Source organism: Oncorhynchus mykiss, chromosome 15 (genome assembly GCF_013265735.2).
Source record: "Oncorhynchus mykiss isolate Arlee chromosome 15, USDA_OmykA_1.1, whole genome shotgun sequence".
In the NCBI taxonomy this organism is placed as follows: domain Eukaryota; kingdom Metazoa; phylum Chordata; class Actinopteri; order Salmoniformes; family Salmonidae; genus Oncorhynchus; species Oncorhynchus mykiss.
This window is the reverse complement of record NC_048579.1, coordinates 1,753,049-1,767,015: the sequence shown is the minus strand read 5'-3', so window position 1 is coordinate 1,767,015 and position 13,967 is coordinate 1,753,049. Positions and strand designations below refer to the sequence as shown.

General features: G+C 37.6%; 1 protein-coding gene and 1 long non-coding RNA gene across 2 annotated transcripts in view; both read right to left on the bottom strand.

Annotated features, from left to right (window-relative positions):
- Positions 1-753: 753 nt before the first annotated feature.
- Positions 754-1,805, bottom strand: LOC118938908. Its single transcript, XR_005036301.1, has 3 exons — positions 1,675-1,805; positions 1,338-1,428; positions 754-1,084 (listed from the first exon to the last, which is right to left on the bottom strand). It is a non-coding gene; the product is annotated as an uncharacterized LOC118938908 (long non-coding RNA).
- Positions 1,806-9,073: 7,268 nt separating this feature from the next.
- LOC110514451 (solute carrier family 35 member G2) overlaps positions 9,074-13,967 on the bottom strand; it is a 20,781-nt gene continuing 15,887 nt past the window's right edge. Inside the window, exon 2 of the mRNA XM_036945640.1 lies at positions 9,074-10,504. Coding sequence (XP_036801535.1) covers positions 9,200-10,480 — 1,281 coding nt within the window. The 5' untranslated portion in view covers positions 10,481-10,504 and the 3' untranslated portion in view covers positions 9,074-9,199. The remainder of the gene's footprint in view (positions 10,505-13,967) is intronic.

The window sequence follows — 13,967 nt, the reverse complement described above, 5'->3', positions numbered from 1 at the left end:
TACAGGATAATCTCCTCTCTGAATATGGACTGGAGACTGTTACAGGAGAATCTCCTCTCTGAATATGGACTGGAGACTGTTACAGGAGAATCTCCTCTCTGAGAATGGACTGGAGACTGTTACAGGATAATCTCCTCTCTGAATATGGACTGGAGACTGTTACAGGAGAATCTCCTCTCTGAATATGGACTGGAGACTGTTACAGGAGAATCTCCTCTCTGAGAATGGATTGGATACTGTTACAGGAGAATCTCCTTTCTGAGAATGGACTGGAGACTGTTACAGGATAATCTCCTCTCTGAATATGGACTGGAGACTGTTACAGGAGAATCTCCTCTCTGAGAATGGACTGGAGACTGTTACAAGAGAATCTCATCTCTGAGAATGGACTGGAGACTGTTAGAGGAGATTATCCTCTCTGAGAATGGACTGGAGACTGTTACAAGAGAATCTCCTCTCTGAGAATGGACTGGAGACTGTTACAGGAGAATCTCCTCTCTGAATATGGACTGGAGACTGTTACAGGATAATCTCCTCTCTGAATATGAACTGGAGACTGTTACAGGAGAATCTCCTCTCTGAGAATGGACTGGAGACTGTTACAGGAGAATCTCCTCTCTGAGAATGGAATGGAGACTGTTACAGGAGAGGAGAGAGGAGGAGAAGCAGAGTGGAGGAGAGAAAAGACTGAATGAAGAAAAGGAATGGATAGGACAGGAGAGATACTGGGGGGACTGCAGATGTAAGTGTTAGATACTGGGGGGGACTGTAGATGTACCTGTTAGATACTGGAGGACTGTAGATGTACCTGTTAGATACTGGAGGACTGTAGATGTACCTGTTAGATACTGGGGGGGACTGTAGATGTACCTGTTAGATACTGGGGGGACTGTAGATGTACCTGTTAGATACTGGGGGGACTGTAGATGTACCTTTTAGATACTGGGGAACTGTAGATGTACCTGTTAGATACTGGGGAACTGTAGATGTACCTGTTAGATACTGGGGGGACTGTAGATGTACCTGTTAGATACTGGGGGGACTGTAGATGTACCTGTTAGATACTGGAGGACTGTAGATGTACCTGTTAGATACTGGGGGGGACTGTAGATGTACCTGTTAGATACTGGGGGACTGTAGATGTACCTGTTAACCTGTTAGATACTGGGGGACTGTAGATTTACCTGTTAGATACTGGCTGGACTGTAGATGTACCTGTTAGATACTGGGGGACTGTAGATGTACCTGTTAGATACTGGGGGGACTGTAGATGTACCTGTTAGATACTGGGGGACTGTAGATGTACCTGTTAGATACTGGGAGGACTGTAGATGTACCTGTTAGATACTGGGGGACTGTAGATGTACCTGTTAGATACTGGGGGGACTGTAGATGTACCTGTTAGATACTGGAGGACTGTAGATGTACCTGTCAACTTGTTAGATACTGGGGGGACTGTAGATGTACCTGTTAGATACTGGGGGGACTGTAGATGTACCTGTTAGATACTGTGGGACTGTAGATGTACCTGTTAACCTGTTAGATACTGGGGGACTGTAGATGTACCTGTTAACCTGTTAGATACTGGGGGGACTGTAGATGTACCTGTTAGATACTGGGGGACTGTAGATGTACCAGTTAACCTGTTAGATACTGGGGGGACTGTAGATGTACCTGTTAGATACTGGGGGACTGTAGATGTACCTGTTAACCTGTTAGATACTGGGGGGACTGTAGATGTACCTGTTAGATACTGGGGGGACTGTAGATGTACCTGTTAGATACTGGAGGACTGTAGATGTACCTGTTAGATACTGGAGGGATTGTAGATGTACCTGTTTGATACTGGAGGGACTGTAGATGTACATGTTAACCTGTTAGATCCTGGGGGGACTGTAGATGTACCTGTTAACCTGTTAGATCCTGGGGGGACTGTAGATGTACCTGTTAATAGATACTGGGGGACTGTAGATGTACCTGTTAGATACTGGGGGGACTGTAGATGTACCTGTTAACCTGTTAGATACTGGGGGGACTGTAGATGTACCTGTTAATTAGATACTGGGGGGACTGTAGATGTACCTGTTAACCTGTTAGATACTGGGGGGACTGTAGATGTACATGTTAACCTGTTAGATACTGTGGGACTGTAGTTGTACCTGTTAGATACTGGGGGACTGTAGATGTACCTTTTAGATACTGGAGGACTGTAGATGTGTTGGGGGCATCCTGGGATGTGCTTGTGGATGTTATTGAGTTAGCTAGCATGCTCTATTTGTAATGGTCCCATTAGCTCCCTGCTAATTCAGTTATTTCCATGCCTACAGACGAATAACAAATCTACAACTATCAACATACTGTTATCCTACATATCTAATGTGCTTCCTTGCGTCTGTCATCAGAATAAACACCAATCACCTGGGACCTCTGACTAGACAGTCCTTTCTTTAAAAACACAACGCAAAAGAGTTACGAAGTACGATCACGTGTTACACTGGTGCCGTGACCAGTCTTAAATAATAATCTGTTAATCAGATGCACGTCATCTGAATAGTGCATATCCTCTAACAACAATATCCCCTTGACATCAATATACTCCAACATCAATATACTCTAACAACAATATCCTCTAACAACAATATCCTCTTGACAACAATATACTCTAACAACAATATACTCTAACAACAATATCCTCTTGACAACAATATACTCTAACAACAATATAATCCAACAACAATATACTCTAACAACAATATCCTCTTGACAACAATATACTCTAACAACAATATCCTCTAACAATATACTCGAACAACAATATACTCTAACAACAATATACTCTAACAACAATATACTCTAACAACAATATCCTCTAACAATATACTTCAACAACAATATACTCTAACAACAATATACTCTAACAACAATATCCTCTAACAATATACTCTAACAACAATATACTCTAACAACAATATACTCTAACAACAATATACTCGAACAACAATATACTCTAACAACAATATACTCCAACAACAATATACTCTAACAACAATATACTCCAACAACAATATACTCTAACTACAATATACTCCAACAACAATATACTCTAACAACAATATACTCTAACAACAATATACTCTAACAACAATATACTCTAACAACAATATACTCTAATAACAATATACTCCAACAACAATATACTCTAACAACAATATACTCCAACAACAATATACTCTAACTACAATATACTCCAACAACAATATACTCTAACAACAATATACTCTAACAACAATATACTCTAATAACAATATACTTCAACAACAATATCCTCCTGACAACAATATACTCTAACAACAATATACTCTAACAACAATATACTCTAACAAAAATATACTCTAACAACAGTATACTCTAACAACAATATACTCTAACAACAATATCCTCTGACAACAATATAGTCTAACAACAATATCCTCTTGACAACAATATACTCCAACAACAATATACTCTAACAACAATATACTCTAAAAACAATATCCTCCTGACAACAATATACTCTAACAACAATATACTCTCACAACAATATCCTCTAACAACAATATCCTCTTGACAACAATATACTCTAACAACAATATACTCTAACAACAATATCCTCCTGACAACAATATACTCTAACAAAAATATACTCTAACAACAATATCCTCTAATAACAATATACTTCAACAACAATATACTCTAACAACAATATACTCTAATAACAATATACTCTAACAACAATATACTCCAACAACAATATACTCTAACAACAATATACTCAAACAACAATATACTCTAACAACAATATCCTCTAACAATATACTTCAACAACAATATACTCTAACAACAATATACTCTAACAACAATATCCTCTAACAATATACTCTAACAACAATATACTCTAACAACAATATACTCTAACAACAATATACTCGAACAACAATATACTCTAACAACAATATACTCCAACAACAATATACTCTAACAACAATATACTCCAACAACAATATACTCTAACTACAATATACTCCAACAACAATATACTCTAACAACAATATACTCTAACAACAATATACTCTAACAACAATATACTCTAACAACAATATACTCTAATAACAATATACTCCAACAACAATATACTCTAACAACAATATACTCCAACAACAATATACTCTAACTACAATATACTCCAACAACAATATACTCTAACAACAATATACTCTAACAACAATATACTCTAATAACAATATACTTCAACAACAATATCCTCCTGACAACAATATACTCTAACAACAATATACTCTAACAACAATATACTCTAACAAAAATATACTCTAACAACAGTATACTCTAACAACAATATACTCTAACAACAATATCCTCTGACAACAATATAGTCTAACAACAATATCCTCTTGACAACAATATACTCCAACAACAATATACTCTAACAACAATATACTCTAACAACAATATCCTCTTGACAACAATATACTCTAACAACAATATACTCTCACAACAATATCCTCTAACAACAATATCCTCTTGACAACAATATACTCTAACAACAATATACTCTAACAACAATATCCTCCTGACAACAATATACTCTAACAAAAATATACTCTAACAACAATATCCTCTAATAACAATATACTTCAACAACAATATACTCTAACAACAATATACTCTAATAACAATATACTCTAACAACAATATACTCCAACAACAATATACTCTAACAACAATATACTCAAACAACAATATACTCTAACAACAATATACTCTAACAACAATATACTCTAACAACAATATACTCTAACAACAATATACTCTAACAACAATATACTCTAACAACAATATACTCTAACAACAATATACTCTAACAACAATATACTCTAACAACAATATACTCTAACAACAATATACTCTAACAACAATATACTCTAACAACAATATACTCTAACAACAATATACTCCAACAACAATATCCTCTAACAACAATATACTCCAACAACAATATCCTCTAACAACAATATACTCTAACAACAATATACTCTAACAACAATATACTCTAACAACAATATACTCCAACAACAATATCCTCTAACAACAATATACTCCAACAACAATATACTCTAACAACAATATCCTCTAACAATATACTCTAACAACAATATACTCTAACAACAATATACTCTAACAACAATATACTCTAACAACAATATCCTCTAATAACAATATACTTCAACAACAATATACTCTAACAACAATATACTCTAATAACAATATCCTCTAATAACAATATACTCTAACAACAATATCCTCTAATAACAATATACTCTAACAACAATATACTCTAACAACAATATCCTCTAATAACAATATACTTCAACAACAATATACTCTAATAACAATATACTCTAACAACAATATCCTCTAATAACAATATACTTCAACAACAATATACTCTAATAACAATATACTCTAACAACAATATACTCTAATAACAATATACTCTAACAACAATATACTCTAATAACAATATACTCTAACAACAATATCCTCTAATAACAATATACTCTAACAACAATATACTCCAACAACAATATACTCTAACAACAATATACTCTAACAACAATATACTCAAACAACAATATACTCTAACAACAATATACTCTAACAACAATATCCTCTAATAACAATATACTTCAACAACAATATACTCTAACAACAATATACTCTAACAACAATATACTCTAACAACAATATACTCTAACAACAATATACTCTAACAACAATATACTCTAACAACAATATACTCTAACAACAATATACTCTAACAACAATATACTCCAACAACAATATACTCTAACAACAATATACTCTAACAACAATATACTCCAACAACAATATCCTCTAATAACAATATACTTCAACAACAATATACTCTAACAACAATATACTCTAACAACAATATACTCTAACAACAATATACTCCAACAACAATATACTCTAACAACAATATACTCTAACAACAATATACTCTAACAACAATATCCTATTGACAACAATATACTCTAACAACAATATACTCTAACAACAATATCCTCCTGACAACAATATACTCTAACAACAATATACTCCAACAACAATATACTCTAACAACAATATACTCTAACAACAATATCCTCTTGACAACAATATCCTCTAATAACAATATACTCTAATAACAATATACTCTAACAACAATATACTCTAACAACAATATCCTCCTGACAACAATATCCTCTAACAACAATATCCTCTAATAACAATATACTCCAACAACAATATACTCTAACAACAATATAATCCAACAACAATATACTCTAACTACAATATCCTCTAACAACAATATCCTCTAACAACAATATACTCTAACAACAATATACTCCAACAACAATATCCTCCTGACAACAATATACTCTAACAACAATATACTCTTGACAACAATATACTCTAACTACAATATCCTCTAATAACAATATACTCCAACAACAATATCCTCTAACAACAATATACTCTAACAACAATATCCTCCTGACAACAATATACTCTAACAACAATATACTCTAACAACAATATACTCTAACAACAATATCCTCCTGACAACAATATACTCTAACAACAATATACTCTAACAACAATATACTCTAACAACAATATACTCTAACAACAATATACTCTAACAACAATATACTCTAACAACAATATACTCTAACAACAATATACTCTAACAACAATATACTCTAACAACAATATACTCTAACAACAATATACTCTAACAACAATATCCTCTAATAACAATATACTCTAACAACAATATACTCTTGACAACAATATACTCCAACAACAATATACTCTAACAACAATATACTCTAACAACAATATACTCTAACAACAATATACTCTAACAACAATATCCTCTAATAACAATATACTCTAACAACAATATACTCTTGACAACAATATACTCCAACAACAATATCCTCCTGACAACAATATACTCTAACTACAATATACTCTAACAACAATATACTCTAACAACAATATCCTCTAACAATATACTCCAACAACAATATACTCCAACAACAATATACTCTTGACAACAATATACTCCAACAACAATATCCTCCTGACAACAATATACTCTAATAACAATATACTCCAACAACAATATACTCTAACAACAATATACTCCAACAACAATATACTCTAACAACAATATACTCTAACAACAATATACTCTAACAACAATATCCTCTAACAATATACTCCAACAACAATATACTCCAACAACAATATACTCTAACAACAATATACTCTAACAACAATATACTCCAACAACAATATACTCCAACAACAATATACTCTAACAACAATATCCTCTAACAATATACTCCAACAACAATATACTCCAACAACAATATACTCTAACAACAATATACTCTAACAACAATATACTCCAACAACAATATACTACAACAACAATATACTACAACAACAATATACTACAACAACAATATAAGCCATACTGTAGCTGTAAAGTTGCCACATGAGATTAACGTGCAGAATATGTAATCTAATCAACATGTGGGTTCTGTTGACGCTCTTCGTTATCGCTGTTGACATGAAATCAAAAGCTCTCAGTACAAATCGTTTCACATCGTGTCTTTATTTCACAGACAAATAGAACTTTAGCAAAGACATTACACAGTTGGCACTCCTCCAAGTCAACGAACAATACAAAATAAATATGTGAAGATTTCAACAGACATTCTACAAATTGTACATGTAACCGGGCAACATTTAGAGAGAGAGACAGAGACAGAGAGAGGGGGAGAGAGAGAGAGAGACAGAGAGAGAGACAGAGGGAGTGAGAGACAGAAACAGAGAGAGACACAGAGAGAGAGAGAGAGAGAAACATACAGAGAGAGAGACACAGAGACAGAGACACAGAGAGAGACAGAGGGAGGGGGCGCGAGAGGCACAGAGAGACACACCGAGAGAGAGAGAGAGAGAGAGAGAGAGAGAGAGAGATATAGACACACACACACAGAGGGGCAGAGAGACACAGAGAGACAGAGAGAGACACACAGAGAGAGAGGGACATACAGAGAGAGAGACACAGAGACAGAGACACAGAGAGAAATAGAGAGAGACACAAACACACAGAGAGAGAGAGAGAGACACAGAGAGAGAGAGGGACATACAGAGAGAGAGACACAGAGAGAGAGGCACAGAGAGACACACTGAGGCAGAGAGACACAGAGAGACATAGAGAGAGACACAAACACAGAGAGAGAGAGAGAGACACACACAGAGAGAGAGGGACATATGTTTCATAAGATGAGGGACAGTGTCTGACAGACCAACCAACCTGAACATGGTCTCTATGCTTATTGTTATTGTTCAATGTATGGTTATTTTGATCCTTGGTTATTGTTGTTACTTTTGTCCCTTTGACAACATTGATTATTACTTTTTTTTATGTTAATATTGTAAATGTCCAAAGTAAGCTTTGGCAATATGCACATTAGTAACGTCATGCCAATAAAGTGTATTGAATTGAAATTAGAGAGAGAGAAAGAGAAGGAGAGCGAGAGAGAGAGAGAGAGAGATGTCTCTATTCTTTTAGTTCATTGTAAATACAACCCATATTTATGTTTATTTTCCCTTTTGTACTTTAACTATTTGCACATCATTACAACACTGTATATAGACATAATATGACATTTGAAATGTCTTTATTCTTTTGGAACTTCTGTGAGTGTCATGTTTACTGTTCATTTTTATTATTTATTTCACTTTTGTATATTATCTACCTCACTTGCTTTGGCAATGTAAACATAAGTCTCCCATGCCAATAAAGCCCTTTGAATTGAATTGAGAGGAGAGAGTGACAGAGAGAGAGAGAGAGACAGAGAGAGAGACAGATAGACAGGGAGAGAGAAAGACAGTGAGAGAGAGAGAGAGAGAGAGACAGCGAGAGACAGCGAGAGACAGCGAGAGAGAGAGAGACAGCGAGAGAGAGAGAGAGAGAGAGAGAGAGAAAGACAGCGATAGACAGACAGAGAGAGAGGGAGAGACATGGAGAAAGAGAGAGAGAGATGGAGTCCAGGCTCTATTTAATGGGTGAGTTCAGTATCTCCTGGTAGTCCTGCCGTACAGCCCGGCTGACCCTATACAGCTTCACTCCCGTTAGAGTAAACACACTGGCCATGATGACCAGCCCCCCGATGACGTCGTAGATGGAGGGGACCATGCGCAGCACCATGAGCTGAAGCAACATGGCCACCACTATCTCCAGGTGCTGCACGGTGCTCACCAGGGCGGGGTGGAACTTGTTGAGGGCGTAGTAGACCCCCAGGAACGCCACGGTGGAACAGATACAGATCCCCGTGAGGTAGCCCCACGTCTCCCCATCCAGGGGGATAATCGGCTCCTGCATAACGAACATGGTGGAGGCGCCCCACACCGTGCCCGTCCAGCCAAACGTGAACAGGGCTGTCCACATGCTGACACGCTCCTTGATGGCCCGGTAGACGATCATGGACAGGGCTCCGGTGAGGCCGGCCATCACCGTCATGGTGTAGCCGAACGCCTCCTTCCAGAAGGTGAGGCGAGACTTCTCCTCGTCGGCCACATTGGGGATCATGACGAGACACAGGCCGAACACGCTGCCCACCACCGTCACCACGTCCGTGTAGCCCAGCCTCTCGTCTAACAACAGGAAGGCCATCACGCCGCTGAACACCGTGGTGGTTGCGCGCCACATGATGGTACCGTTGCTGGGCGGCACGATGGCGAAGGCGGTGTAGGCGCAGGTGATGGAGATGACGTTGCAGACACCATAGAAGAAGAGCCGGAGGCGGTACCCCTTCGGGCCGAAGGGTTCCTCCTGGTTATAAAACACCACTGTGATGGACAGGACCTGGATCACAGACCGGATGAAGATCAGCTCCAGGGACGGCACTTTGGAGCGGTCTGCCGCCAGCCGCGTGATCAGAGCAACGCAGCCGTGAGCCACCGCTGCCCCGAACAACGCCATCCAGGTGACCCGGGACGCCAGGACGTTGGCCTCCCCGAAGCTAGCCAGCTGCCCCCCGACCCCCTTGTCCCGGCTCTGGGGCTCCACCCCTCCCCCCGATGGCCCCTTCCCCCCTAGCGGACAGGGGGTCTCTATGGTGCCAAAGAAAGTCCTCCTACTACTGTCTGTCACCAGTCTCTTAGCAGGGCTGGCCTCTGCAAACGACCCAAAGTCTTCAAAGGATGGAGCATCATCGTAACCCTCGTCTCCAGGCTGGGGGAAGTGGGTGGCGTATTTCACTGTGACGGAATTGGGGTGGATCTTCACCCTCTTCTTAGATCCTCCATACTGCTGCTGGCCCCCAGACACATCCATGTTCCTTCAGCAGATCAGAACACACTGGAGAAGGACAGAGGTCAGAGTTACTTCATGTACATACTACCTCAACCGCACATTGGCTAACCGGGCTATCTGCATTGTGTCCCATCACCCAACAACCCCTCTTTTACGCTACTGCTACTCTCTGTTCATCATATATGCATAGTCACTTTAACCATACCTACATGTACATACTACCTCAATAAGCCTGACTAACCGGTGTCTGTATATAGCCTCTCTACTGTATATAGCCTCGCTACTGTATATAGCCTCTCTACTGTATATAGCCTCTCTACTGTATATAGCCTCTCTACTGTATATAGCCTCGCTACTGTATATAGCCTCACTACTGTATATAGCCTCACAACTGTATATAGCCTCACTACTGTATATAGCCTCACTACTGTATATAGCCTCTCTACTGTATATAGCCTCTCTACTGTATATAGCCTCGCTACTGTATATAGCCTCACTACTGTATATAGCCTCACAACTGTATATAGCCTCACTACTGTATATAGCCTCACTACTGTATATAGCCTCTCTACTGTATATAGCCTCTCTACTGTATATAGCCTCGCTACTGTATATAGCCTCACTACTGTATATACATCCCTCTACTGTACATAGCCTCTCTACTGTATATAGCCTCTCTACTGTATATAGCCTCTCTACTGTATATAGCCTCGCTACTGTATATAGCCTCACTACTGTATATACATCCCTCTACTGTATATAGCCTCTCTACTGTATATAGCCTCACTACTGTATATAGCCCCTCTACTGTATATAGCCTCACTACTGTATATACATCCCTCTACTGTATATAGTCTCTCCACTGTATATAGCCTCTCTCCTGTATATAGCCTCTACTGTATATAGCCTCTCTACTGTATATAGCCTCTACTGTATATAGCCTGTCTTTTTACTGTTGTTTTATTTCTTTACTTACCTATTGTTCACCTAATACCTTAATTGCACTATTGGTTAGAGCCTGTAAGTTAACATTTCACTGTAAGGTTGACGACACCTGTTGTATTCAGCGCACGGGACAAATAAACTTTGAATTATTAGACATGATTAAATTACTGACTGGTGGTAATATACTGGTAGTAATATACTGGTGGTAATATACTGACTGGTAGTAATATACTGGTGGTAATATACTGACTGGTAGTAATATACTGGTGGTAATATACTGGTGGTAATATACTTGTGGTAATATACTGGTGGTAAATACTGGTGGTAATATACTGGTGGTAATATACTGACCGGTGGTAATATACTGACTGGTGGTAATATACTGGTGGTAATATACTGACTGGTAGTAATATACTGGTGGTAATATACTGACTGGTAGTAATATACTGGTGGTAATATACTGACTGGTGGTAAAATACTGGTGGTAATATACTGGTGGTAATATACTGGTGGTAATATACTGACTGGTAGTAATATACTGGTGGTAATATACTGGTGGTAATATACTGACTGGTGGTAATATACTGGTGGTAATATACTGACTGGTGGTAAAATACTGGTGGTAATATACTGGTTGTAATATACTGACTGGTGGTAAAATACTGGTGGCAATATACTGGAGGTAATATACTGGTTGTAATATACTGACTGGTGGTAAAATACTGGTGGTAATATACTGACTGGTGGTAATATACTGGTGGTAATATACTGGTGGTAATATACTGGTGGTAATATACTGGTGGTAATATACTGGTGGTAATATACTGGTGGTAATATACTGGTGGTAATATACTGACTGGTGGTAAAATACTGGTGGTAATATACTGACTGGTGGTAATATACTGACTGGTGGTCAAATACTGGTGGTAATATACTGACTGGTGGTAATATACTGGTGGTAATATACTGGTTGTAATATACTGACTGGTGGTAATATACTGACTGGTGGTAATATACTGGTGGTAATATACTGGTGGTAATATATTGACTGGTGGTAATATACTGACTGGTGGTAATATACTGGTGGTAATATACTGGTGGTAATATACTGACTGGTGGTAAAATACTGGTGGTACTATACTGGTTGTAATATACTGACTGGTGGTAAAATACTGGTGGTAATATACTGGCTGGTGGTAATATACTGGTGGTAATATACTGGTGGTAATATACTGGTGGTAATATACTGACTGGTGGTAATATACTGACTGGTGGTAATATACTGGTGGTAATATACTGACTGGTGGTAATATACTGGTGGTAATATACTGGTGGTAATATACTGACTGGTGGTAATATACTGACTGGTGGTAATATACTGGTGGTAATATACTGGTGGTAATATACTGGTGGTAATATACTGACTGGTAGTAATATACTGACTGGTGGCAATATACTGGTGGTAATATACTGGAGGTAATATACTGGTGGTAATATACTAACTGGTGGTAATATACTGGTGGTAATATACTGGTGGTAATATACTGACTGGTGTTAATTTACTGACCGGTGGTAATATACTGGTGGTAATATACTGGTGTTAATATACTGACCGGTGGTAATATACTGGTGGTAATATACTGACTGGTGGTAATATACTGGTGGTAATATACTGGTGGTAATATACTGGTGGTAATATACTGACTGGTAGTAATATACTGACTGGTGGCAATATACTGACTGGTGGTAATATACTGGTAGTAATATACTGACTGGTAATATACTGACTGGTGGTAATATACTGAATGGTGTTAATATACTGGTGGTAATATACTGGTGGTAAGATACTGGTGGTAATATACTGGTAGTAATATACTGGTGGTAATATACTGGTAATAATATACTGGTTGTAATATACTGACTGGTGGTAATATACTGGTAGTAATATACTGGTAGTAATATACTGACTGGTGGTAATAGACTGGTGGTAATATACTGACTGGTGGTAATATACTGACTGGTAGTAATATACTGACTGGTGGTAATATACTGACTGGTAGTAATATACTGGTGGTAATATACTGGTGGTAATATACTGACTGGTAGTAATATACTGGTAGTAATATACTGACTGGTGGTAATATACTGGTGGTAATATACTGGTGGTAATATACTGGTGGTAATATACTGACTGGTAGTAATATACTGGTGGTAATATACTGGTGGTAATATACTGACTGGTAGTAATATACTGGTAGTAATATACTGACTGGTGGTAATATACTGGTGGTAATATACTGACTGGTGGTAATATACTGACTGGTGGTAATATACTGACTGGTAGTAATATACTGGTGGTAATATACTGGTAGTAATATACTGGTAGTAATATACTGACTGGTAGTAATATACTGGTAGTAATATACTGACTGGTGGTAATATACTGGTGGTAATATACTGGTAGTAATATACTGGTGGTAATATACTGGTGGTAATATACTGACTGATGGTAATATACTGACTGGTAGTAATATACTGGTGGTAATATACTGGTTGTAATATA